Source organism: Acomys minous, assembly GCF_964271855.1.
Source record: "Acomys minous genome assembly, chromosome: 8".
NCBI lineage: Eukaryota > Metazoa > Chordata > Mammalia > Rodentia > Muridae > Acomys > Acomys minous.
Window position 1 is genome coordinate 45,081,001 of NC_140489.1, and position 25,559 is coordinate 45,106,559.

Sequence of the window (25,559 nt, forward strand, 5' to 3'; positions counted from 1 at the left end):
AGATGCAAAGGAGGCGATTCTGGGGATGGGAGCTCTACCACACCTAACTTGGAAGCAGAGCTGTGCCATAGAAACCAAGTACAGCAAGAGGTAGCAGTGTTGTCTGGACACATAAAACGCTGCCACAGCAGGTGGCCACACTCCCTCAGGTCCAACATGAGCACAACAAAAAATATTCATCATAGTTCCGTCTGCTACAGTTAAATTTAATGGTGGAATGCACTAAGACATTTAATGACTCTATTTTAATAATTCACAGAAAACACATATGTACACCCAATGAAGTCATCTTTATTGCATATTGCTATTTAAAAAAATGTACAGTCTCATAACACACATGACATCTTTTTTCTTGGTTCTGTAACAACAGTCTTGCACCTAAAGACTAAGTGGTTGCAACTACTAAGCTAATAAGATACGAGACATTTAATTAAGTTTAAAAATTATAACGTTTTTTCTTTTTGGCATTATTAAAAAAAATCTTTAAAATACATACTCAAGAGAGAAAAGTGGCTACTTACACCAGCACCAGTCTAAAAAGTAGATTCGTTTGTTTGTTTGTAACAATGGCACATGGAATTACCTGCACACAGTTTTTAGGAAAATAAACAAAACAAAACAATGTGGAAATGGCGAAGGAGGCCTACCATATGGCTACACCACAGTGAGGATGAGTCTAAAAAGGGCAAGGGGACATGCCACAAAAACTTGCTCTCTGTTGTGAATCTCTTCCCACAGTTCCAAAACTGAGCCGGACCAAACTTTTCCTGCTATAAATAGAAAAGAATATACATAGAGGCACTTTAGATCAGGAACAGCGAAAACCATCATTCCATCCCACTCCTCCTCCTCCAAGCTCGCCCGAGCCAGGTCTCCATCAGCACCGCAGCCATGTGTGGTGAAGCTCAGGGCTAGGAGAGCTGGCTCTGCTTTGTACCTGTGACTGCTTTACTGAAGAGCCACTCCCTTCCATAGACTGGCTAGAAAGCCACTAAGTTCATAACGAAGAGACACAAAAGGTAAAACCCACATGCCAACTCTTCGAGTACTGCCTCACAGCCTGTGCACGGCACACACCCCTTGCCATCTGCACTAAGTGTTGTAGTTCACACAGATTATTACTTAAATAGTCTGATTCCTGTATATTATGCACACTGGGATTCTATCGTCCCTGGAAACCCCGTTAGAATGTGAACCCCTTGGCGGGCAGAGACTCTGTCTTGCTTACCACTACAGCTCCACTATGCCTGGTACATAGTAAGTGCTTAATAAATATTTGATACTTGACTGAAAAACTCAGTTTAGTGAGTAAATAATAGTCTAGTGCAATAGGAAAAACTACTCTCTCCACAGGAGACCCAACCACAAAAAGGATAGATGGAAAACAAAGAGAAAATGCTAGTCCCTCCCCACACCCTAGTACAAATAAATAAAGCAAAAGAAAAAAATAGTAACAGTCCTCTTTACATATCATATAATTTAAGGGTACTAAGAATTGGCAGGCCAGTGGTGAGCGTCCACAGTTTATTCTCTAATGCTCATTGTTTTCATCATTTCTCCCTGAGAGCTTTATTTATTTATTTATTTATTTTTTGGACTGAAATTGTACAGGTAGCGTCACTGACACACAATTTAAAATGACCACACGTAACAGCAATCACTTCAAATATTCTTTGAGATAAATAGATCTAAGCATCCCTGTAGATACTGTTGACATTTTGTGTCCGTATGAGTGTCCTTTATCCCAGGACATGCAGCACGGCCTACACAGAAAACAGAAGACACCCCCCACAAAAGCACCCCACATGTCTTTAAAAGGAATTTTCAGGGAGTTCATCCACTAAGTCTTGGGTAGGAAATTTCATTTTCCAGGTTTACACATCTGCATTGTTAGGTCAATAAGAAGGTTCTGGCAATTCTGGCCTTTATCCAGGATGCAGGTGGCATCATTTAGAAAGCATGTTTTTGAAAAAAGAAAGAAAGAAAGAAAGAAAGAAAGAAAGAAAGAAAGAAAGAAAAAACATTAAAGAAATCATCAAGAGCACTTGGCAGAAAATTTGATGAAATTAAGGGGAAAAAACTGGTGTTCAAGTTTTAAATATATGAAAGAATTGTGACTGACATTCTACATGCTATGAATGTGTGCAAGATGTTCTTAGCAGACATCTGTAGACTGTACCCCAACGGCAGCATCACAATCTCGAAGCTGTTCTTCCAAGTTAGTCACTGATGCAGGTGGCAGCGTTGTGCCTGCAGCCACCGAACTTATCCAAATTTGTTTTCCAACTCCATTTCTACCAGTGAAAATTGTTTCACTACACCAACCTTGGGAACCATAAAACACTGCACAAGACAAGCCTTTTTTTTTTAACTTGCTTTTTTCTTCTTCTTTTCTTCCTTTTTCTCATCTTTTTTTTTCTTTTAATGTTAAGGAATGTCTGTTGTCTGTTTCAGGAGAGAGCATTGTGCTTGTGAACAGTTGTGTTCAGGGAAAGCAAAGGCGCCCCACTCAATACCAACGCATACACAAAGAGTTTCTGGGCACACGCATGAACATAAACTTTTTAAGCACACACATAGGTCCCCGGACAACACTTAGACTTCTATATACATTTTCACATATATACACATACATTTACACACACACATTCACACCTTCACTCACAGATGAGGGAAGAAATTGCCATTGTTTGGGTCGCAAGGCAGTGTAATGAGAAGTTCCAGTCCGTCCAAAGGGCTGCTACTGCGCTTTCTAGAAAAGGACACGAGAAGATTAAAAATTCAGCTTTGTGATTGGTCGCTCCCGGCTGCTGTCCGTCACTTGGTTGGAAATGCGCTTGCGGTTCCGTTTGAGTTTTGAAAGGTCTTTGTCGAACACTTCTCCTGAGCGCAAGGCTGACACCAGGTCGTCAAACTCGCCGCTCTCCTCACTGTTCTCCTTGGCCTTCCTCATCTTACGCTCCCTCTCCCGCTGTTCTTTGAGCTGTGCGTAGAAAGAATCCTCTTAGGGTTAAGGTGCATTTTATTTTCAACATAGAGTTCTGTGACATGTGGGAGGGAATGACTCTCTTACAGCACTCCATGCTCAGCTGTAGCTTTTAAGCTGTATAGGAGATGTGCTGGCAGGCTCGATGCAAAAGCAGTGGACTGTGAGAGACAACAATGCTTACTAACTTCTTTTTTTTTTGAGACAGGGTTTCTCTGTGTAGCCTTGGCTGTTCTGGACTCGCTTTGTAGACCAGGCTGGCCTTGAACTCACAGCAATCCACCTCTGCCTCCTGGGTGCTGGGATTAAAGGCACGTGCCACCACGGCTTGGTGCTTACCAACTTCTAAGTAAGCTTCATTATGCCCCCCAACCCCCCTTTTAAGCACTTGAGGCACTTAATAGGTAATTTAGGGCTACTGTAAAGGGTGCTAATATTCTTTTGCAAACTTATGTTCATTTCTTGAAGGTAATTTCCAAGGAGACCACTCACAGGACATGGACAGACTTTGGGGAAAAACTGGTGAATTGCTCTGGAGGAATGTGGACGGGCCTAAGCTAGCGGAAGCATTCTAGAATGCACAGTTATTCCCTCCTTGACGGCCCAGAGCTGTGGGTCTGGGTCACAGCTGGGTGCTGCAGCATCTGTCTGTCATGTGGCCCTAGCTTTGGACCTCAGTACCAGAAAGAGAAGGACTGAAGCACAGGCCACCAAGGGCTGTGGCCAGAGAGCTTCCGGGAAGACCTGCTGAGGGCCCTCCTCTCACCTACTGAGGGGCCCTCCTCTCACCTGCTGAGGGCCTTCTCTCACCTGCTGAGGGCCCTCCTCTCACCTACCGAGGGGCCCTCCTCTCACCTGCTGAGGGGCCCTCCTCTCACCTACTGAGGGGCCCTCCTCTCACCTGCTGAGGGCCTTCTCTCACCTGCTGAGGGCCCTCCTCTCACCTACTGAGGGGCCTCCTCTCACCTGCTGAGGGCCTTCTCTCACCTGCTGAGGGGCCTCCTCTCACCTACTGAGGGGCCTCCTCTCACCTGCTGAGGGCCTTCTCTCACCTGCTGAGGGCCCTCCTCTCACCTGCTGAGGGGCCTCCTCTCACCTGCTGAGGGCCCTCCTCTCACCTACTGAGGGGCCCTTCTCTCACCTGCTGAGGGCCTCCTCTCACCTACTGAGGGGCCCTTCTCTCACCTGCTGAGGGGCCTCCTCTCACCTACTGAGGGGCCCTTCTCTCACCTGCTGAGGGCCTCCTCTCACCTACTGAGGGGCCCTTCTCTCACCTGCTGAGGGGCCTCCTCTCACCTACTGAGGGGCCCTTCTCTCACCTGCTGAGGGCCTCCTCTCACCTACTGAGGGGCCCTTCTCTCACCTGCTGAGGGGCCTCCTCTCACCTACCGAGGGGCCCTTCTCTCACCTGCTGAGGGCCTCCTCTCACCTACCGAGGGGCCCTTCTCTCACCTGCTGAGGGGCCTCCTCTCACCTACTGAGGGGCCCTTCTCTCACCTGCTGAGGGCCTCCTCTCACCTACTGAGGGGCCCTTCTCTCACCTGCTGAGGGCCTCCTCTCACCTACTGAGGGGCCCTCCTCTCACCTGCTGAGGGGCCTCCTCTCACCTACTGAGGGGCCCTCCTCTCACCTGCTGAGGGGCCTCCTCTCACCTACTGAGGGGCCCTTCTCTCACCTGCTGAGGGGCCTTCTCTCACCTGCTGAGGGCCTCCTCTCACCTACTGAGGGGCCCTTCTCTCACCTGCTGAGGGCCCTCCTCTCACCTGCTGAGGGGCCTCCTCTCACCTACTGAGGGGCCCTTCTCTCACCTGCTGAGGGCCTCCTCTCACCTACTGAGGGGCCCTTCTCTCACCTGCTGAGGGGCCTTTTCTCACCTGCTGAGGGCCTCCTCTCACCTACTGAGGGGCCCTCCTCTCACCTGCTGAGGGCCCTCCTCTCACCTGCTGAGGGGCCTCCTCTCACCTACTGAGGGGCCCTTCTCTCACCTGCTGAGGGCCTCCTCTCACCTACTGAGGGGCCCTTCTCTCACCTACTGAGGGGCCTCCTCTCACCTACTGAGGGGCCCTTCTCTCACCTGCTGAGGGCCCTCCTCTCACCTGCTGAGGGGCCTCCTCTCACCTACTGAGGGGCCCTTCTCTCACCTGCTGAGGGGCCTCCTCTCACCTGCTGAGGGCCTCCTCTCACCTGCTGAGGGCCTCCTCTCACCTGCTGAGGGGCCTCCTCTCACCTGCTGAGGGCCTCCTCTCACCTGCTGAGGGGCCCTTCTCTCACCTGCTGAGGGGCCTCCTCTCACCTGCTGAGGGGCCTCCTCTCACCTGCTGAGGGCCTCCTCTCACCTGCTGAGGGGCCCTCCTCTCACCTGCTGAGGGGCCCTCCTCTCACCTGCTGAGGGGCCTCCTCTCACCTGCTGAGGGCCTCCTCTCACCTGCTGAGGGGCCTCCTCTCACCTACTGAGGGGCCTCCTCTCACCTGCTGAGGGCCTCCTCTCACCTGCTGAGGGGCCTCCTCTCACCTGCTGAGGGCCTCCTCTCACCTGCTGAGGGGCCTCCTCTCACCTGCTGAGGGGCCTCCTCTCACCTGCTGAGGGGCCTCCTCTCACCTGCTGAGGGGCCTCCTCTCACCTGCTGAGGGGCCTCCTCTCACCAGCTGAGGGCCCTCCTCTCACCTGCTGAGGGGCCCTTCTCTCACCTGCTGAGGGGCCCTCCTCTCACCTGTGCTTCTAGGCGAGCTCGCCGCTCTTCCTCCTCTTTCCTTTTCCTCATGTTTTCATTCTCCTGTTTCGCTTCTGCCACGGCTTGAAGAAACTGATCAAAAATCCCAAAGAACTCATCCGGCTGTATTTTGCCAGCCTCTTCCCCAAAGTGCTTCACTGCTTTAGTGAACTGGAGTAAAAGATTAAAAACAAAACAAAACAAATAAATAAATAAATCAGTGTTCCAAGTGAGTCCACAGCTGAACTGAATTCCCCCAGAAGGCTGAGCGCTCACATAGGATTGATGATTTGAGGCCATTCTCTACCCTCAGCGGCTGAACACACCTACTCAGCATTTCCAAAGCAGGACACTGAACGCTCCTGACGTTTGAAACCATGCACTCCTGTCCACTTCATTTCAGCTTACCATCTCTAAGTTCCTCCTATGACCATGTATTAACTAAACACTAGTAAGCACAAGGGGGTGAAACACCTTGACGGAGACTAACAGCGAGCAGCGGGGGTTGGGTTGGGGGATGGCACACCGTGCACGGGAGGCTCTCCTTTGAAGTAACACTTATGGGGCCATACGGGAAATATGAAAAATAAATGAGGCGCAAGACCCCTCAACTCTCTTCTCCTATCCGTAAATAATGTTAACGTTGTCTTTAAGCCCCCAGCTCTACTTAGAAAATGGTGACTGACTGTGGACTCATTAATGCCACCCAAAATCTGTGGCTGAGAATACCTCAGGCCAATCGTACATCACCTCAGAAATCCTTTTAACATCTCTCTTTCTAACACTGACAAATACCAAGTTGGGGATAATTTTAAAAATTTAAACAAAAAAATACAGTAACAAAACAGTTATGTGCAGTTTCTTTTTTAAACCTCTTAACTGTTTCTGTTTTTAGTCCTCAGTAGCCTCTCCTTTGTAACTTACAGAGGTCACTTTCCTAAAGAGACCCTGAGCTACCCCGGGGCAGCACCACTAGTGTCAGCATGGTGCTCCTGTGGGAACGGCCCAACATGGCCCAGTGTGGAGATCAGGCTCCAGAGTCAAGGGAATTCTCCTTCCTGTACTAATCAACTACTTTCCAATCCGACCTTCTATTTTCCTCCTCCTATTGAGACCACTGCAAGTTTGTAGCATCTTCAAGTCCAAGGGTTCTAACTGACTCGATTCCTTCTGCATTCCTTGTTAAAGATTCTGATAGTACAGTAATGTTATGCATGCTAAAGAATGTTTGCCATGTTCTTATATGTAACAGTTTTGACTAAGATGTGTGCATTTTACATATTTTATACTCGCTTTATATTTTAAAGTCTATTGTGTGTGCATGCAGTGAGTGCACAGGTACATTCATGCAATGGTCCTGTGTGAAGGTCAGGGACATCTTTTAGAGTCCCTTCTCTCCTCCTGGTGGCTACTAGGATGGAATCCAGGTCATGAGTTTGCATGGAAAATGGTTTTACCCGCTGAGGTATTTCACTGGCCCTTATATTTTAAAATATTTTTTGACCATTTTCTCTTAATGTAGAGCTGTTCTTGAGGTTTTACTTATTTGGAAATATTCTATTACAAAACAGAACTCTTTAGGGAAAAACAGAACATTCTTCACACACCACATTAGAGTAGTTTAGCTTGATTCGTGGTTTTATAAGCTGATTTCTAAAAGTTCTGGTATGAACAAAACAGCAATAAACAGTCTACAGCTGAGCTTCTAAAATATTCAAGTTCATGCACTTTAAACCATCACAGATGATCTTTTTATCTAGGAATTCTAGTGATGATGAAGTCATGTATATTTTGGTCTTAGAAATCTGTAGGAACCTCAAGCCAGATTAATGTTCCCACACACAAAACACGCATTTTTTTGCATGTGTGTTTAAGTAATAAAAAAAATAACAACTCGTTGATTCTGTGATTTAGCCCCTTGATGAGGTGGGTTATGTTAGAGCTCCAAAGCAGGGGTCTCTTCTTTTATAGACACAAGACTGGGTAGGATTCTCATGGTGGCATTGTGCCATGAACATCATCTGTGTTGCTCCCACTGTGGCACCTCAGAGCTGGATCCCTAATGGCGGCCATGAGGCACATGCTATCTCCTTATTTACGTGGTGAGGCTAGAAGGTCGTACTGAAGTTAGCTCATGTTTGTGAACACAACCTTTGAACTTGAGACAATTTAATCATCCACACTGGCTCAATCCAACCTGTGGAAAACAATGCCTACTACTCAAGTTTGACAGAGCGACTTAAGTAAAAGGGGTATGGAGGCAGCTGAAAGACTGTCAACCTGACATGAAGCTAGACGTAGCGTGGAAGAGCAGAATCTCAGCAGAGGAACTGCCTACAACAGACAGGCCTGTGGCAGTAATGACTGATGCGGAGGAGTCGGCCCTCTGTGGGCTGGGCCACCCTTGGGCAGGTGGTCCTGGCTTGAAGGAGGAAGCAGGCTGAGCAAGCTGTGGGGAGCAAGAGAGTGAGCAGCATTGCTCCATTGCTTCTACTTCAGTTCCTGTTTGAGCTCTGGCCCTGACTTCCCTTCACGATGGACTACGATTGGAGCATGTAAGTCAAACCAGCCCTTTCCTCCCCAGATTACTTTTGGTCATTTTATAAGCAAACTTAAGAGGTGGAGAGTGTAGAACTCTGTGGTGGAGCACGAACCTAATACCATCTGTGACTAGTAAGAAGGTGCCCTTGGGAGGATATACCAGGGAAGCATGCTTGGAAGCATTGGTTATTAGCCCTTTTCCTACAGAAGACACATCTTAGATAGAAAGAATGTGTCTCTGTTAATATGCTCTGCGCATCTGCAGAGGCAGCATCCTGTTCCCATGAGGTTCCGTCTCAGAGAAGCATCCTACACAGAGATATGTGGCCTCGGTCATTCCTGCTCCTGGTCTCACCACTCACTCAGCTTCCAGAGATGAGCATATCAATCCAGTGGCAACCAGGGCAAAGATGCCACCACTGCAAACCTTCAAGGTCTTGCTAACTAAAATGTGACACAGGCCAGTTAGACACCGATGGCTACCCTGGAGGTGAAAATACAACAGTTCCATGGAACAACAGGTTCTAGAAAACAAAGACCTGCTGCTTCATTTCCTGACCCCGATGTTTAAGTACTATTGCTGCTTCTTCCGAGCTGCGCTGGTGTCCTTAGGCACCACACGAAAGCTCAGGCCTAAAGAACCACGCAAAGTAAGTGCACAGGGAAATGTACCAGCTCCTTCGCTTCTGCTAGAAGATCTTCAACATCCGAGAAGCTGAAGCTGGCCACAGTGATGAACTGGCTGACAACAGACACGAACTTGTCTCCAGGCTGCGGGGGCTGAGACTTCTGGTATTCCAGCTCCTGAAACAGAAAGCAGATGCTGATGCTGTGGGCTTCACATACACACGCCTGGTCTCTTATTCACAGGACTCAAGACAACCAATGCATCTGAAAGAGCTCGTGGCACTCCACTTCCCCACCCTTCCTCTCTCTACACCAAGGCCATGTCCGTGTGTGCAGACACATCTGAAAACAGCTACTCAGTCTTCTGAGTGTATTAGCAGGGCACTTTCTCATTCTGGCTTTAGAAGCAGGTTAATCCTTTGTCAGAACCAACAGGACCCAAACAAGCAGGAGGAACACGCTGGATCTAAAGCGTTTATGAGAGAAAGGCTGAACTTGCTGCTCAATATTCTGGTGTCTTGATTTTTATTCTTTGTCCTATGCCCCAACCCCTTCTTCCACCAATTCTACTGCCTTCCTAAACCATGGGACCTAGGTCAGTAGAACTGCAGGGCAACACATGGCAACATAAGCACCTCCCTCCTTTCCTCCTGTCCACACCAACAGATTCGGGTGACTAGGGAGGTAGGAAAATGAATCTTTGGTTAATTTTCAGTTTTCTCCACTGTCATGGTAAGGACCACACAGATGACTAAAGTCAACTTCAGTAATGAAGTCCAACTATTTTGAAACACATTTTTTTTTTTTAGTTTTTCGAGACAGGGTTTCTCTATGTAGCCTTGGCCGAAAACACACATTCTTAACATCTATGGTTCCCCAGCATCGTTATCTCTATGCACAGACACACAGAGCTTAGAGGAATTTAATTCTTTGCCCAAAGTTAATAAGTTGCTTAATGACAGAGGCAAAATTTGACCTCAGACTGCTTGGCCCATCTTAAAAATAACTATGCTAAGTACCACCTGACTGACTGAGGGGCACAGGCTTTCCCTGCATCCGCTTTGGCAGAGACACTTTTCAGTACTCAAGGCCTGCTGTGTTCTGACTCAGTCTACTGCTGATACTGTTCCTAATAGCAGACTGCTCTGGATGTCAGTGCCTTTCATTTAGAAAGAAAAGCAGTTTCCATGGGACTGCAAAAATCAAACGAAATGACAGGAGCCAAAACTCAAATTACGGAGCCAACTCCGACTGGAAGACATCACCACAGTTTTAGAACCTTGGTCTAGAAGTTCAAGTTTAGAGTGGGTGAGTGTCCATGTGTATGTATGTCCGTGTGTGTGTGTGTGTGTGTGTGTGTGTGGTCTTAAAGGGTGTCATTATCCAATCCCTATATCCAGATTTATCTCGGATACTTCATATAGCATCACTGACTTGGACAAATTAGGACACATGAATATTTCGGGGAGTCAGGCTCTGTTGCCTCCTAATAGGTCCAGTTACAGCTTGACATTTCAGCTGCCAGGGGCAGAGAAAGGCTTTTGTGCTAGCTGGTGCCTTTATCAACTTGATACAATCTAGGGTCATTTTGGAAGACAGAATCACAATTGAGAAACTTCCCCCAATAGATTGGCCTGTAGACATGTCTTTAGGGTATTTTCTTGACTAATGATTGATATGAGAGGGCAGAGCTCTTTGTGGGCTGTGTGACCCCTGGGCAGGTAGTCCTGGGTGGTGTGGTGTAAGAAAGCAGGTGCACAAGCCACAAGGGGCAAGCCAACAAGCAGCATTCTTTCATGGTTTCTGCTTCTGTTCCTGCCTCCAGGTTCCTGTCTTGAGTTCCTGCCCTGACTCTTGTTGACAAAAGGCTGTGATGTAGAAGTGGAAGGGAAATAAACCCTTTCCTCCCTAAGCTGCTTTTGGCCATGGCATTAACGACAGCAAAAAGACAGCCTGACTTAGTCAGCATCTGCAGTCCCTTTCCTCTTAAGAACATGACGTATTCTATGGCACCCGCTGCATGCTTTAGCAAGCAAAGCCACACCATGGCCCTGGAACACCACCTTGACCTGGTCTTGGTGTATGCTAATTCACAGGGCTCAAGCATGTCAACTACCTGGCTTAGGGATGGGACAACTGCCACTTGAGTCTCAAAAAATTTTACATGAGAAGGAAAAGGTAACCACAGACATTTATCAAGTATTCCTGGCCCAAAATGCCCTAGGTGGGCTGGGCCTTCTTTTAAAATCCATCTGTCCATAATACATTTTTTAAAAAAAATCTCTCTTCAGTCCCTAACCCTTCAAAAACATGCTCCTAAGTCTTGGTGGAAAAAAAAAGAAAAGAAAAAAATTAAAGTTTTATAAGTACTATGTCTTCAATGAATTCAACAGTATGTAGGACATTGTTTTGTGATTAAAACAGGAGAAAGGAGAGTATCTTGGCATTTAGTAGTGAATGACCTACAAGGTATTTAAGGGAGGGACAAGTTTCAGACTGCCTCTGAATCAGTAAGCTCACCCAGTACAGACCCAGCCTACTGGCCAGGGCTGTGAGGGGTGGCTCTGAACCCTAGACTTGTTCCCTGGCAGTGCATTCATGTAGCTGCTCCTACGGTGGCATCCTAGCACAGCTGTGCTACATTCTAACAACCCTCCTTGTCTTCTGACACATTCTTGTGGTTCCTTTTTATCTTCTGTACCTGGGCAGGGTGCCTCCCGTGTTCCTTTTTACACCTTCCTGCTTCTAAGCGGTAACTGGAGCTCATCTCCAGAAGGAGCATTTTCTCCAGTACACGTCAGCCAATCACCAGCCTCCAGGCTAGCCTTAGCCCTTCATCCTGCTCCTCTTTGATCACATCGATTATCTAGACAGGGTCCTGCTGAGGGAACTGGCCACTCTCATCATAGCAGGACTGGAACGCAGGGGCTCTGGGTCACCATGACCTTGTACTTTGTGCCCAGTAAGCCCAAGTGCATGCTTGGTAAAGACTCCTCAAAGGGCCAGTTCAAAAGTAGCGGAGAAGTTGCATCAGCCTGCAGAAAGTCAACAGCACCCAGGAGTAGAACATGGAAATCGAGAGAGTACTGAGGACGGCCTCACCTGGCCCACTCATTCTAAGGAGGCCCGCCGTCCTGGTGAATTGGGGGCCCTCCATGCCCACTTCCAGCTCCTACTGCAGTGAGCCACTCAGGACATTTGGCTGCATGAAACTGAGTTGCCACCGTGGGCACAGCTTGTGCCTGCTTCTTGGTGGTCATTCTTTCTTATGGAGTCACGCTTATTCCAGGCAGACCACAAGCCTGGGGCACTCGTGTGCTTGAGGTCAGCACAGCAGCGAGCAAGTGAGGAGACTGGTAGTTACAGGGGGAGCAGGTACTCACAGTCTCCACAGCTTTCAGGCCACTTCTCAGGGTGCTTATCTCTTTGTCCAGCTCGGTCATGCTGTTGGAGAGAGCAACATCTTAGCAGTCAGCATGAAGCTTACACCATGACTTGTGATAGCTCATGCTTGGTGGCGGGCTCATGCTTAAAGCTTAAAAATCCAGGGCCAGTGAGATGGCTCAGTGGGTAAAGGTGCTTGCTGCCAAGCGTGAGAACCTCAGTTTATGCCTAAGGATCCACATGGCAGAAGGAGAAAACAGACTCCACAGCTGTTGATTTCCAAAGGCTTCTCATGGTACATGCACGTGAGCTCTCTGTCTCTCTGTCTCTGTCTCTGTCTCTGTCTCTGTCTCTGTCTCTGTCTGTCTGTCTGTCTGTCTGTCTGTCTGTCTGTCTGTCTGTCTCTCTCTCTCTCTCTCTCTCTCACACACACACACACACACACACAGACACTAAATGTGATAAGATGAAAAAAATTCCTCCCTTTTACAGGCATTTTTTGAGAGTTGACCTGGTTACTTTTCATTTCCATTGGCTTCTTTGGTTTTAGTGGAGGATTCCTGGGTTTCTCCTACGCTCTCCATTTCATGGCTTTTAAACGAAGATTAAAACTCAGTCCTCACAAGTCCCGCCATAGGCAAGAGCTCACTTTTACTCTAATAGCTTGGCTTCTTGTGTTAGCTACCCTAGTTCCTACATCAAGGTCTACAGAGGGAGAGAACTGGCCTGCTCATTCTCGGTTGCGAATTCACTGCAAAAGGCACAGCTTAAATATATGTATATCAGAAAGAGAGGGCGGAAGAGAGGAAACAGCACACAGAGCTGTCTGCTGCCTTCTCTGAAATACAGCACAAGATTTGTGGGTAAAGTCTGGCAATGTCCCATTTTATTTATAGTTTCTTGATTTGCATAACGACTGCTTCCCATTAAAGGATTGCTTGGTTCCGAGGAGCATGTGTATCTGTGAGAATGACTTGTGGCTGCCTCACACGGAAGCCTTTTGTTTGCTTCACCTTGTGTCCTCCTTTAACTGAGGGTTCCCTGTGTTAAATAGAACTGCTGTTCAAAAGCATTAGTGACATTGGTCCTATGGCATCACACGCAGGCAACACCCTCGGCCTTCACTGGGCTTTGCTGAGACAGTGTCCCTATGCTGTCCAGGCCATCCTCGACACTTCACTTTGTAGCCTGGCAGGCATAGAATTTGCAGTCCTCCTGTCTCTGTTTTCAGAGTTAGAGAAGCTGGGATTACATGCCTGTGCCAACAGCCCTAGCTGCTTATACTCTAAGAAAATCAGGTTATATATATATATATTCCAAAGGACCTAGAACAAATATACATTCTTTAACACATTTGAATAAGTTGGATGTGATTCAACTTTTCTTTCATACAATGTTCAGAGGGAAGGGGGGGGGCACTCACACATTTTGCACTTCAATGAGGCGCCAGTGAAGTGCCCATCGCCATGGCTGCTGGAGCCAGGCTGGGGAGAGGAAAGCCGGCATTGTACTTACTTTACTTTCGCTGCTTGAGGAATATCCCGCAGTTCTTCATTTAAATTGAGGACCTTGGGGTACTTATTCTCCACAATAGTTATTAGATAGTGCAAAAGGGTAATGTTCCTAAAATGAAAGCAAAAGAGAACACTCAACATGGTAAACTACATATGAGTTACATACTCAGGCGACAGGAGCCACAGGCAGTAGGAACTGGTGGGCTGGCAGAAGAACAGCTGTCTAACCAGTTAAGGAGAACAGCTGTTTGGAAGCCAGAAAGGCCCTTGCTAGTCTAGAACTCCTCGCTGTTGTACCTACTGATGATGCTCACTCAAGGTTTCACGCAAAAGGTGGTTGGCCAGAGCTGGTGCTGGAAGTGGACTATAACTGTTTCACTGCATATATAATGTCCCTGCAGCTGTGAGGCCACTTCTAATTTTAGCAGTTCTTTAGCTCTTAATTGTACGACCCTTAGTAGTTGTAACAGCTGTTGGTGCCATATTCCTGACTGGTGATGACAGGGTTGAACCTTGACTGACCTGGACTGGGAAGGGGGTGTCTGATCATGCTATCAGGCAAAGCTGTGTTAGTCTGGTCCTGCTGTCACCAGTTCTACTGTACACTAGAGTCACCTGGATGCCAGATGCCTGGGCCAACAGCAGAGAGCCATTTAAATAGAATGAGGTATGGGTCTTTGTTAAAATTCTCTGGATTGCCTAGCTTAGATAAAAAATTACTAATCTAGCAAAGTTGTCATAGTTTGGAGTATATAAACACATTATAAAGTAACATTTCCATGATTAAGGCCCTTTGCTAAGTCAAGGCTAAGCCACAATCCCCCAGCCCACCTATACCAAAGGGACTCAGAGTTGACAAAGAATTTTTTCCCTAACAATGTAAAGCATTTCCAGTATTCTGAGGCTTTACCCAGATAATACAGTCCTAGTCCCAGTCAGGTGCTCAAACAGACTCTTTGTTTCTGTTCCTGTCAGTAATTAGAAAATAATTTTCACCAGAGCAAAACATGGCCAACCCTCGAGGCTGCTTAGGCTTCTATGAGCTTATTACATTGTATTATTCATTATCTGCCCTGCCTTTCATCTGAGGGGCTGAGGTGGGAACAAAACGCCAGCAAGCATCACAAGAACGAGGTTTTCTTCATTATTTTAGAGAGATTCTTTTTTATCTAGAGAAATTTCTATTAACTAATTGGACTGTATGTGTTTTTTAAAACTTAAACCCAGGCCAGGCTTTCACATTTGTTTGCCATCCAAATAACACCTCATTTGCCCAAACAACGTCTTGAAGAATGAACAACCGAGCAACCGCGCATCTGGCTAGTCCTGGTGGCTACTGACTCAGCCCCTCAGTGCTGAGTGCAAGTCACTTGCACAGTTTGACTGGACTCAACAGTGCAGCCTGACTCAAGTGAATGGGCAGCTGCTCACTGGCCAACCATCCACTAGGCACTGTGGCATTACACAGGGGTGCTACATCTGGGGACCATCTTCAGAAGCAGACGGAAGAGGAAAGAGATAGGAAGTAGTTCTTGTTTATTCTTTAGAGAAAGCTTGTACGTATAAATCCTGTAAGCACTTTAATAAGCAGATAGCATGTAAGTACCAAGTTATCAGAAGGTGTGGGGATGTGTGGATATTGATTTGACATGTGTTTGTGTGCATACATGCATATGAAAAGTTGAAGAGATGGTGTCCTTTCAAAGACAGCTGCTCTCCATATGCAAGTAACAGGCTACAGGTCCCTATAACAACCTGCAAACAAGGCCCACCTGTGGGCAAAAAGCAGCCCTGTGGACTGACCTGCAGGTCAGAGGTTGAATCCTCCCCCAGGCTGGGGAGTGGTGCAGCAAACTGAGCTACTTGACACTGCTTTAGTTTTCTTGCCTGATGACATGTGGTATGTAACTTGGCCTGTGTACTGACAAGCTACTGTGACAATCCAATGTGAGAGTGCTCGGAAAAACACCAGGGCTCCCATTAAAGGAAGGATGGCGGGGTTGTACAGACTGCAACAGCACTCATCACTCAGTCTCCATGATGCAAAAATAACAGCTTAACACATGGCTTGTTTCTTTCATCGCGGACTGAGGGCTGTTACACACTACGCTTCACTAACCCTATAGGAAATATAGGGTACGATGTCTCATTAGCGAGGTGTAATTGGGGCAAACGGTCTGTCATGCTGAAAGGATTTGGTTCGGAGAAGCTCCACCTTAGGAAGGATTGTGAGGGGTCCTTTGAAGCCAGTGAGAACCTCAGAGAGACAAAGCTCTGGGGAAAACTGGAGTTAATGTGCGTGATGACCCCACCTGCTCAGGACAAGGAGCTGGCATCTTAGCGCTTCTATCCAGCCTGTCCACCTCAACTGTAGCGCTGTACACTTCCTAGGATACATTTTAATGAGCCTTGGGATGTGCAGCTGAAGATTAGCAGGCGACTGCATTCACAAGGCTCTCAGTGCCAGCCTGTGACTAAAAGACACATTTCTGAGCAAAATGTCTGTTTTCTCCTTTCTCTGAAACACAGTTCTCCGTGGAGGGGTAGAGACTAGAGAGGTCATGAGACATGCAGAGCTGGGAGCTGAGAGGGCTGTGTCTTGGTTTTGGCAGTATAGAAGTCCATCAGGCTCTATCTTTATAATCAGTGACTTCTCTTTAGTATGTTACACTATACTTAAAAGTTTACAATTTTTACATTTATTTATTTATTTTTGTATGTATGTGTGTGCATGCATGTGAAATGGCATGTATGTTCGAGTCTTCTCCTACCATATGGATTCCAGGTCTTCAGTCTTGGGACAAGCACCCTTACCCACTGAGGCATCACACCAGCCACATGAGTTAGTTAGTTAGTTACTTATTTTAAAGGCGGCGGCAGCAGCAGCAGCAGCAGCAGCAGCAGCAGCAGCAACAGCAGCAGCAGCAACAACAACCACCCCTTGGAATAGATCTGTGGTTCTCAACCTGTGGGTCGTGACCCCTTGGGGTTGCATAAATTGTATTTACATTACAATTCATAATAGTAGCAAAATTACAGTTATATAGTAGGAACAAAATAATTGGATGGTTTGGGACACCACAAGAAAAACTGTATTAAGGGGGTCACAGCACTAAGAAGGTTGAGAAGCATGCTTGCTTTGGCAGCACATATACTAAAATCGGAATGATACAGAGCAGATTAGCATGGCCCCTGTGCAAGGATGACACCTAAATTCACAAAGTGTTCCATATATTTTTTTAATTTAATAAAAGAAAAAGAAAAAGAAAGGTTGAGAACCATTAGAATATACAGTATCCCTGTGCATTAAGGGGAAATGGAAGAGCAGGAGAGTACTCAGACAGCCCAAGACTGCCGTGAGGACTGCAGTGTCCAGATGGGCAATTCACAGTCTATAAAAGCACCCGGTGCCCCAAAGGCTGTGGTCCCACACTTACTTGTCAATACTGGATTTTGTGTCAGCGATCTTGTTGAGGCTGGAGATCTTGAAGCCGTATGCGTTGCCTCTTTGTCCTTTATTCATATAATTCCCAAAAGCCAGAACCACCTCTAGGAGCTGCTTGAGGGCGCTGCTCCTGAACACCTCCTCAGAGCCAGACCGAATTGCTTCAAAGCAGAACACAGAGCACAGTGGTTACAGCCAAGGCTTTGGTTATGCGTGTCCTAAGCAGACATCCCAACAGACAGTGAAGATGTATGGCTGGGTCACTAGACTGACTGAGCACTTTGGAAACATGCACGTTAGCAGCACAGTTAACAGCTAACCTGGAAAGAGATTCCACAGAGAGTCGCAAGATTCCTCTCCTTTTTCAGCCCTTCTCAGGATTGACTCACCAACCTTATGTACTGAGAAGGACAATACTCCATTCCCAGCATGCCTTGCAAACCTCCATTGGCTCACATGTCTCAGATTGGTGAGTCAGTTCTGCTGGCAGAAACTGGTCATTTGCTGTATACGGCTGGCAGGTATTACATCAGGGATTGGAGTCCAGACTCTGCTGCTGCTGCATGTTCCATAACTGTGCTCTTTTGTATGATCCACAGCTCAAACGTGTATAAACATAACAGGCTAAAACCCCACCCTTAGAAAAGCCTAGTAAGGCCTGGCTATGAGAACGCTAATTATAGGTTCAATGCTAGGAGTGGCAAATTCATTCCTTAGGCACATTCATGTGGTCAGAACCCCAGTCCCTCAGAGAATCTCAGGACGTGTGCAGGAGCTCCAGGGCCCAGGCCAGTCCAGGGTGTGCAAGACCCAGACCTTATATGACCGGCCATCCATTGGAATTTCAAAAGATTTCCAGCTAAACGTCACCAAAGCAATTCTGTTTCCTTTGTGCACTTGGCTCACAGTTGCACATGGGTGCTTGAGACAAAGGATCCTATCCCACTATGTGGCTTGACCTTACCTTCCACTTTGGGCTTCACTTCTGCCACACGCTCTGCAAACTTCTTTTTGAAGTACAGTGATTGCAGTCTTTGCTGGTAATGATTAATTCTGTAAGAGCAAGGTGGGTGGATTAGCACTCAATATGAGAGCCCACTTCTCCAGAGTCTGTGTGGTGTACTTGGGTGATTGCCTGGGGCCCTCACATCAAACTCCCCTCACAGGACCCCACAGCTCTTGTGAAAACAGAAGAGATGAAAGGAATCACATGCAGACTCTCCACTTTTCCCTGCTTCTCTCAAGTCTCTTAACTTTACACAAAGTTTGGCCTTTGGCAAGGCCACAAAGACTTGTCGCCATCATACCCTCTTTATAGCCATTCCAAAAGCCGATTTTTACTGTGCAATCAGCTCACTAAGCTAGCCTCCTGATGGCAGGCAAGCTCAGCTTCCTGATAGCACACAGAGGGAGTGGGGAACCCATTGGCTCTGATCTGCACCCACGCTACAAGATTCATGTTGCTGGTTGTGGGGTGTGTGTGTGTCACAGTGCGCCTTCTCTAAAACCATCCTGTAACCCAAGCACAACTAAGTGTGCAGCCCAGACACTTGTCTTATTAGGTGACCTTGACTAAGAGTCACCTGAGTCTCCTCGTCCCTGCGGGTAGATGAAGAGCACATGTCCCTTTTGGATGTCCCTGCAGGCAGGGCAGCTAAGAGGGTTACATGAGAACACACTTGTAAAGATCTGGACATGTTTCAGAAGTGACAGCTACTTCTGGTGGTCACTAGCTTGTCTATACCAAGGGCTGGGTGGCCTCAGTATATTTGAAATCCCAACGTTTTCTTTTGTCCCACAGTAGTCTCCAAAGACTCTAGTTGTAAGGGAATGACACAAGAGTAAATCTGCAAACCAGGAGCGAGGGACAGACTCCCCTTGGCAGTATCTGCAGGCTGCTGGCACTAAGGGAAAGGGCTGTGCCCCAGGGGCTGCTGGTTCTTCCTTCTCTAGAACGAAACAGTTCACTAGACCTGGAGTGGCAGAGACATGCCAAAGCCAATCACAGGGCAGTGGCTGCCCAAGGGGGTTTCTGCAAAAGGGTTCTGAAAGCTTGCTCAGGCTCCATGGAAGAGTGTCACAGCTGATTAGTGATGTGTGCCTGTCTTACTCATTGTGGGGGCTCAAGGTTGACATTGCCAGAACCTGTCATCCCCTTCTAATTTTACAACAAACCTGACATGTCAAGGTATTGAGATGCTGAGACACTGTCCTAAGACATCAAAGTGTTGGACCCAGGGGACATTATAGCACAATGAGGCCAGAGTGCAGGGGCCCAGAGGCCCACAAGCACATCTGAGAGGATGCTTGGACATTGGCTCACAGAGGACAAGAACTCCCCCACAAGCAAAGAACACATTCCATACAGCTCCAACTTGGAAAGATTTTAAACTAAAAATGCTCAGACAGGTGAGTGGCCTAAGCTGTTTATCTTGAGCTGAGGTTTTGTAAATTCCCTAACTAAGATAAAGGGCATCTTTCATTTCCAGCGTCTTCCAACTCACCTGCTCATCTCAAACAGGAAGCGGTCAGCCTTGGCCATCCGGTCCAGCTCGTGTTTATGTTCCTCTAGCAGATCAATGTCGCTTTTCTCAGGAACAAACTTCAAAAGCTGAAAGTGCGTGCATGTATTAACGTGGAGGGCTATATAAAACCTCTGTAGTAGGTTTTTATCCTTTCAGCTAATTTGCTACAAGATGAGATTTTAATATTTTCTTAAGTTCCAAGCCCTGCTAATTGGCGATCAAGGTATAAGAAATGGCTATTTCTATGTTGCCTTGATAGCAGTTTAAATTGGCCTAAGAATTGTTTTCTATTCTTTAGCTCCTTTCAAATAAGAAATGTTGACATTTTCCCACCAGGACCTACTTTGTGTAAATGCTTAGCAGGACTCTAAAGGGTCAACCCTCTCATTAGACGGTGGTCCAGGGAGAGTCACCACCTCAGCCTGAACTGCAGAACAAGTGTGAATAACTGTCAGGAACACAACCCTGGTCTCTTTGCACCAGGGAGAGTCAGTACCTCAGCCTGAACTGCAGAGCAAGTGTGAATAACTGTCAGGGACAAGTGTGAATAACTGTCAGGAACAAGTGTGAATAACTGTCAGGAACACAACCCTGGTCTCTTTGCACCCCCTTGTTCTATGCATTATTTTTCACTATGTCATGGTGGAACGAACAATTAACCTGCGTTTTTCATTCATCTTCTTTACTTTTTCTCCTCTAATTCCATTTTCGTCATTGCTCCATGTAGGGTTCAGTAAGAAAAACTGTGGGACTGTCATATCTTTTATTCCATATTTTATTTTGGAGAGTGAGAATGAGAAATGAAAGAAATAGCAACAACATGGAATGCTGAATAAGCTACTTTCCTATGTGTCTGACAGTGGTTCAAAGCGCACACATTTGTATGTGGCTGCATTTGTATAGGGCTGTGTATGCATGCTATTTTCTAGATCAAATGCTCCCCTACCCCCATCAAAATTAAAATGGGACCTTCCCCATAACTTGATATGACTTGAGTGACTCATTTTATAGGTTTTCAGATGTGTGCTGAACTCTTAAAAGGCAATTGGTCTAGGAGCCACCCTCAGAGAAAAAGACTTGGAACTAGAGAGAAGAAGGTTTTGCTGGGAGATGGAGAATATGTTCAGGGCTGGAGAAAACCAGCACTCAAGAGATGAGAACAAGAAGAGAAAGAGGAGCCCAGCGGAGGCACTAGAGGTTCAGGTGGAGAAGCTCATGTGGCATCACAGGGCCAAGGCAAGAATGCTCCACTGTGGAATAAGTGGCCATCGAAGTCAGACAACAAGAAAGCGAAACAGAAAAGGAAAGAGCTGCCAGACTCCTCTGGCTTGGGCAACAGGGAAGTTGTGACTGCGCTCAGCAGCCACAGTGTTAGGGAGGTGACGAAGATAGGTGACAGTGGGCTGATGAGTGAAAAGGAAAGTATGGGCTGGCTTTCATGAACTTAGACTGTGCCGGGGAAAGCTAGACACTGTGTGTGCATTCACTGAAGACTAAGACTTGGCCAGCAGAAAGCTGAGAGGGTGAGGCTGAGGCTGAGGGGAGGAGAAGCCAACACTGATGGATTCCTGGCTAAAAGGAGTAGATGTACCACGGCAGTAGCCAAGGTAGCTCCCCTGCCCTAAGGGGATGGCAGGGAAGATAGATGAAGGCAGATACCAAGGAGTGCATGGCCTGCTGGGCAGGAATGCTTGTTTCTAGGCATTTCTGTTCCCAGGTTCAAATGGTGACACTAAGCAGGACGTGCAGCTTTGTGTTGTCCCTCTGTGTAGGGAAGGTTGTAGGGCAAGAAGAGGAGAGGAAGATGAAGAGTGATCCTTTCCCCTTTAGTTTGGAGTTTGGTCTTCTGAGCTAGGAAACTCACTCTTCGGTTCAGACATCCTTTCTCCAGTTTGCCAGGCTCCCAGCTGGTCTGTGATCAGGAAAACAACACAACTACCTGTCCTCTGTGACTTCTAAGAGCACAGGAAGAGGCACGTGCAAAGCCTCAGTCCGCCACCAAGCAGAGGAGAGTAACTCGTTGCCTATGTATGGATGCTTCTCCAGGGGAGAGAGACCCAGGAAAGCACCTGGGGACAGGGGAGGTGCATTCCAAGGAAGAGGGGCTCCCTGACTTCAGCCATCAGTGAAAGGCAGCAAGGAGTGCAAGAAGTGCATGTGGCCCTCATGCAGGGGGAAGGAGACCCTGGGACAGACAGGGGTTTTGCAGAGAGGTATGAGGAAGAGCACCAGGAGGAAAAACACCACAGCAAGGAGGGAAAAGAGAGCGTGGGAGCTGAGCAGAGAGCAAGAAGCTCACAGAATTATCAGGAGAGACCAGGTCAAAAATGTCCTTGGCCAGATGCTGCATCAGTGGACAGATTTTCTTCCTTGTTTATTTGGAGTGTGTCTTATTTGCACTGCACGTCCTTTTGGCAGGGCTTTGCAATCCTTTCCCCTCAAGGAAGAATTTTGCTGGATGCAGTTTCATAGTAAACAGATCCTGCAGATTTTTAAGTGCATGACCTTGTCACTAGAGGCTAAAGACAGAAGGACCAAAGCAGCTTTACACACAGTTCTTCACTCCTGGTAGTGACTGGAAGGTGGGGTCATCTGAGAGCTGCGGCAGTTGTATAGTGAGGGGATCACTATACAGGGATCCGAGAAAAACAAAACAAAACAAAACAACAACAAAAACCAAAAAAAACCTAAGTCCAGAAATACTTTAAACTCTGCATCTACATAGAACCATGGGAAACACACGGAAAAAGTCATTAACTATTTTGAAAATTAAATCAGTTTAGACTGGCTGCTTGGCCAGAGATAATACGCTTTCTATTTAGGGACACTGATATGGGCTGCCTATGTGGAATTCCCATGGGTGAGCCCTGAAGTTGTGACTTACTGACATTTATGACACAAGATGCCACTTAAGTAGCAGCTTGATAGGTTGTTCTCCTGGCAAGTGTGAGGTTCTCACCCAGAACAACTCCAGCTGCAGGTCTGTCTTGCTCTGAGTCTGCTGCCTTCAAGGAGTTCAATGGGAACCATCAAAAATGCACAAAGACAGAGAGACAATCTTCGAAGAGTGGCTTCAGCACTCAGGACACAAGATACTGCTTCCTGCACTTTCAGAGCTAAGTATGCACACAGGTGGCCATGCTCAGCCTGTAGTCATGGCTGCTGGTATCCACAATGACCTTCAGTGGACTTGGCTCTGATAAACATAGACCTTAAACCTGATCATCTAAAACCAGATCATGTCCCCAGCACAAGAGACAGGAAGGAAGAGTGGCCTTAAAGCATTTTGAAATTGGCCACCACAATGCTCAGAAACTTTTAAGACCAGAAGGGCAGAGACAGCTAACAAGCCTTGGAATATCAGACACATATGCTACAGTCAGAGTGGGCAGGCACAAACGCTGCAGAACAAGTCATTGCTTTGGAGTGGCTGCTTGGCCAGAGATAACAAGATATCAATTTTGGGGGCACTGATGTGGAATTCCCATGGGCTAGCCCTGAAGTTGTGACTTACTGCCATTTTTGACACAGGATGCCACATGTGAACAGACATGATTTAGCACCAGGGAATTACTCACTCACGTAGGACAGATGTGGCTGTTTAGAGCAGGGGCTAATGGTGGCCGTGTTGGGGTTAATGGTTGCTCCTGGGCTTGTGGGCATAATGAGCCAAGATGCAGATTTAGTAATTAATAGTTTGCAGAGTAGTTTTTGATCTCAGAGTACTCGTGAGATCGTCAACAGTCCTGGGAAACACCTTCTCCCACTGGCCCCAACAGATTTTTGTGAGATATTAAGACAATAACTAACTGAAGCTCAGGTGACAGACTCTGACATTGTGGACTGCAGGCATTTGGTAGATTTGTTTTAAGATTTCATTTTACTGAAAAGGGTGTTGGATCTCCTTGAGCTGGAGTTACAGGTGGCTGTGAGTCACTTAGTCACTCTACACGGGTGCTGGGAACTGAGCTCAGATCCTCTGGAAGAGCAGCAAGTGCTCGTAACCCCTGAGCTATCTCTCCATCCCCATGTGACAGCCTGTGATGCTCCTTCCCAACTATCTTGTGAGGAACAAGGAGAGAATGAAGACCCTTTAAAGCAATGCAATTCAGAGATAAGGCAACTATCTACTAGAAACAGTAAGTTTCCCAGCATCCTCCTGGCTGCTGACAGTCTGCTTTGAAATCTGTCCGGCAGCTCACCTGTTCTAACATGTCCTTGGGCAGATCCTCCTGTTCATCCATGGTTAGGATTGCCCGCTTGATTTCATCATTGGATAACTTCAACCTGGGGAAAGCATATTTTATTTTGTTAACAACACTGTCATGATCATTACAGTTTAATACAAGGCACTACTCACTCCACCACAGCAGCTGCTGATTTTCAAGTATGGTTTTTCTCAACATCTCAGCCAAAGCTTATTTCCTGACAACATAGGAAACTAAAAATAGGATTCTGAAACAGCTTAAACATTCTTTCAGGGCTCTGTAATGTTCTGCTGAGATGGGGGAAAGTTGCCATGCTCTATCGTTAGTTCCCTCAAGGCCAGTTGGAGATGGGCAAAGGAGCCACAATGGTCTTCTCAGACCCAACATGTACGTATTGTGGGTGAGAGGAAGGGATTTATTCTTTGACCTCACTGTATGTCAGGGAGTCCCGGAGATGCTGCAAGAGTAGATTTTGATATGCTTAGAAACCATACATATGAGTAAAGAGCTGAATGCATTAGTATACAAAATGAAAAACGTGATCACTTCCTAGGTCAGGATTTTTCATATATTTAATTTTCCTTAATTATGAAAGTAACTGCTGTGATAGTCTGATGTTTGTTTTTGTTTTAAACAGAAAGAGAAACACAAGCCAGTGGCTTGCTCAAGGTCAAAGCGACAGCATCAGTGGCCAGCAAGATGGCTCAGTAGGTAAAAACAAGCAAGCTCAAGCCTGGTGATTTGAATTAAACACCTGGAACCCAGGTACAGGTGGAAGGAGAGAAATAACTGCACAAAGATGTCTTCGGATCTCTGTAGGTGTGCTGTGGCACACACCACCTCCATGTTATAAAGTTAAAAAAATGAAAGTGACAACATCAATATCACACACTCATTTTAAATAAAAAACACAAGCCATCTAGTTAGTATCTCATAGCAAAGGGTTTAGGTAAAAGCACAAAACTGCTTTCTCTTTTTGCTTCTGTCTGCCCATCAACTCAAATGATTTACTAATTTAATTAGAAATTTATATTTTAAGTCAGGATAAAAGACTATTCACTATAGATCATAACAGTTGAGAAATTAAAATATAGTTATAAAGTGTGCTTTTATTCAGTATAAGAATAGTAATAAAGCCATTGTTCTCTTTTCTTTTTTTCCTTTTCCTTTTTTAAATAATTTATTCAGATTACATCTGGATTGTTATCCTCTCACTTGTATCTTCCAGTCCTCCCCTCCCTCCCTCTTTCACCCTATTCCCCTCCTCCAGACCTGTGAGGGAAAATAGTCTTTACCATACTGTCAGTTGTAACAACAGAGTTGTTTGTTCTATCTGTACATATGACACTCACATGTCTTTCCCCTTTAATCTAAGACACAGAGAGAACGTGGCGGTGGTGAGGTGGGGTGTGTGGTGTAGGGTGTGGGGAGTTTAGTCAACCAGTCCATGTAAGGCTCTTGGTAGAGTTTCTGGACACACTAGAGATTCAATGTCTACAAGGCAGACCTCATTTGAAAAATGCAAAAAGTAGCACTTTTTCTAACCTTAATGGTCATATGCTGTAAGTAGATAATTTAAACAGTACCCAGTATGGTCATCAAAGCTTCCCAAAGCATT

At 46.5% G+C, this 25,559-nt stretch overlaps 1 protein-coding gene across 5 annotated transcripts in view; it reads right to left on the minus strand.

Annotated features, from left to right (window-relative positions):
• Window positions 1-271: 271 nt before the first annotated feature.
• Window positions 272-25,559, minus strand: part of DAAM1 (dishevelled associated activator of morphogenesis 1) — a 179,920-nt gene continuing 154,632 nt past the window's right edge. For all 5 annotated transcript variants that reach the window (XM_084792141.1, XM_084792140.1, XM_084792138.1 and 2 more), the window contains 9 exons: window positions 23,936-24,020; window positions 19,713-19,819; window positions 18,173-18,261; window positions 17,201-17,369; window positions 13,765-13,872; window positions 12,249-12,309; window positions 8,911-9,042; window positions 5,698-5,868; window positions 272-2,983 (listed from right to left, as the gene is read on the minus strand). In XM_084792141.1, the coding sequence (XP_084648267.1) occupies window positions 2,774-2,983; window positions 5,698-5,868; window positions 8,911-9,042; window positions 12,249-12,309; window positions 13,765-13,872; window positions 17,201-17,369; window positions 18,173-18,261; window positions 19,713-19,819; window positions 23,936-24,020 (1,132 nt within the window). In that variant the 3' untranslated portion in view covers window positions 272-2,773. The remainder of the gene's footprint in view (window positions 2,984-5,697; window positions 5,869-8,910; window positions 9,043-12,248; window positions 12,310-13,764; window positions 13,873-17,200; window positions 17,370-18,172; window positions 18,262-19,712; window positions 19,820-23,935; window positions 24,021-25,559) is intronic.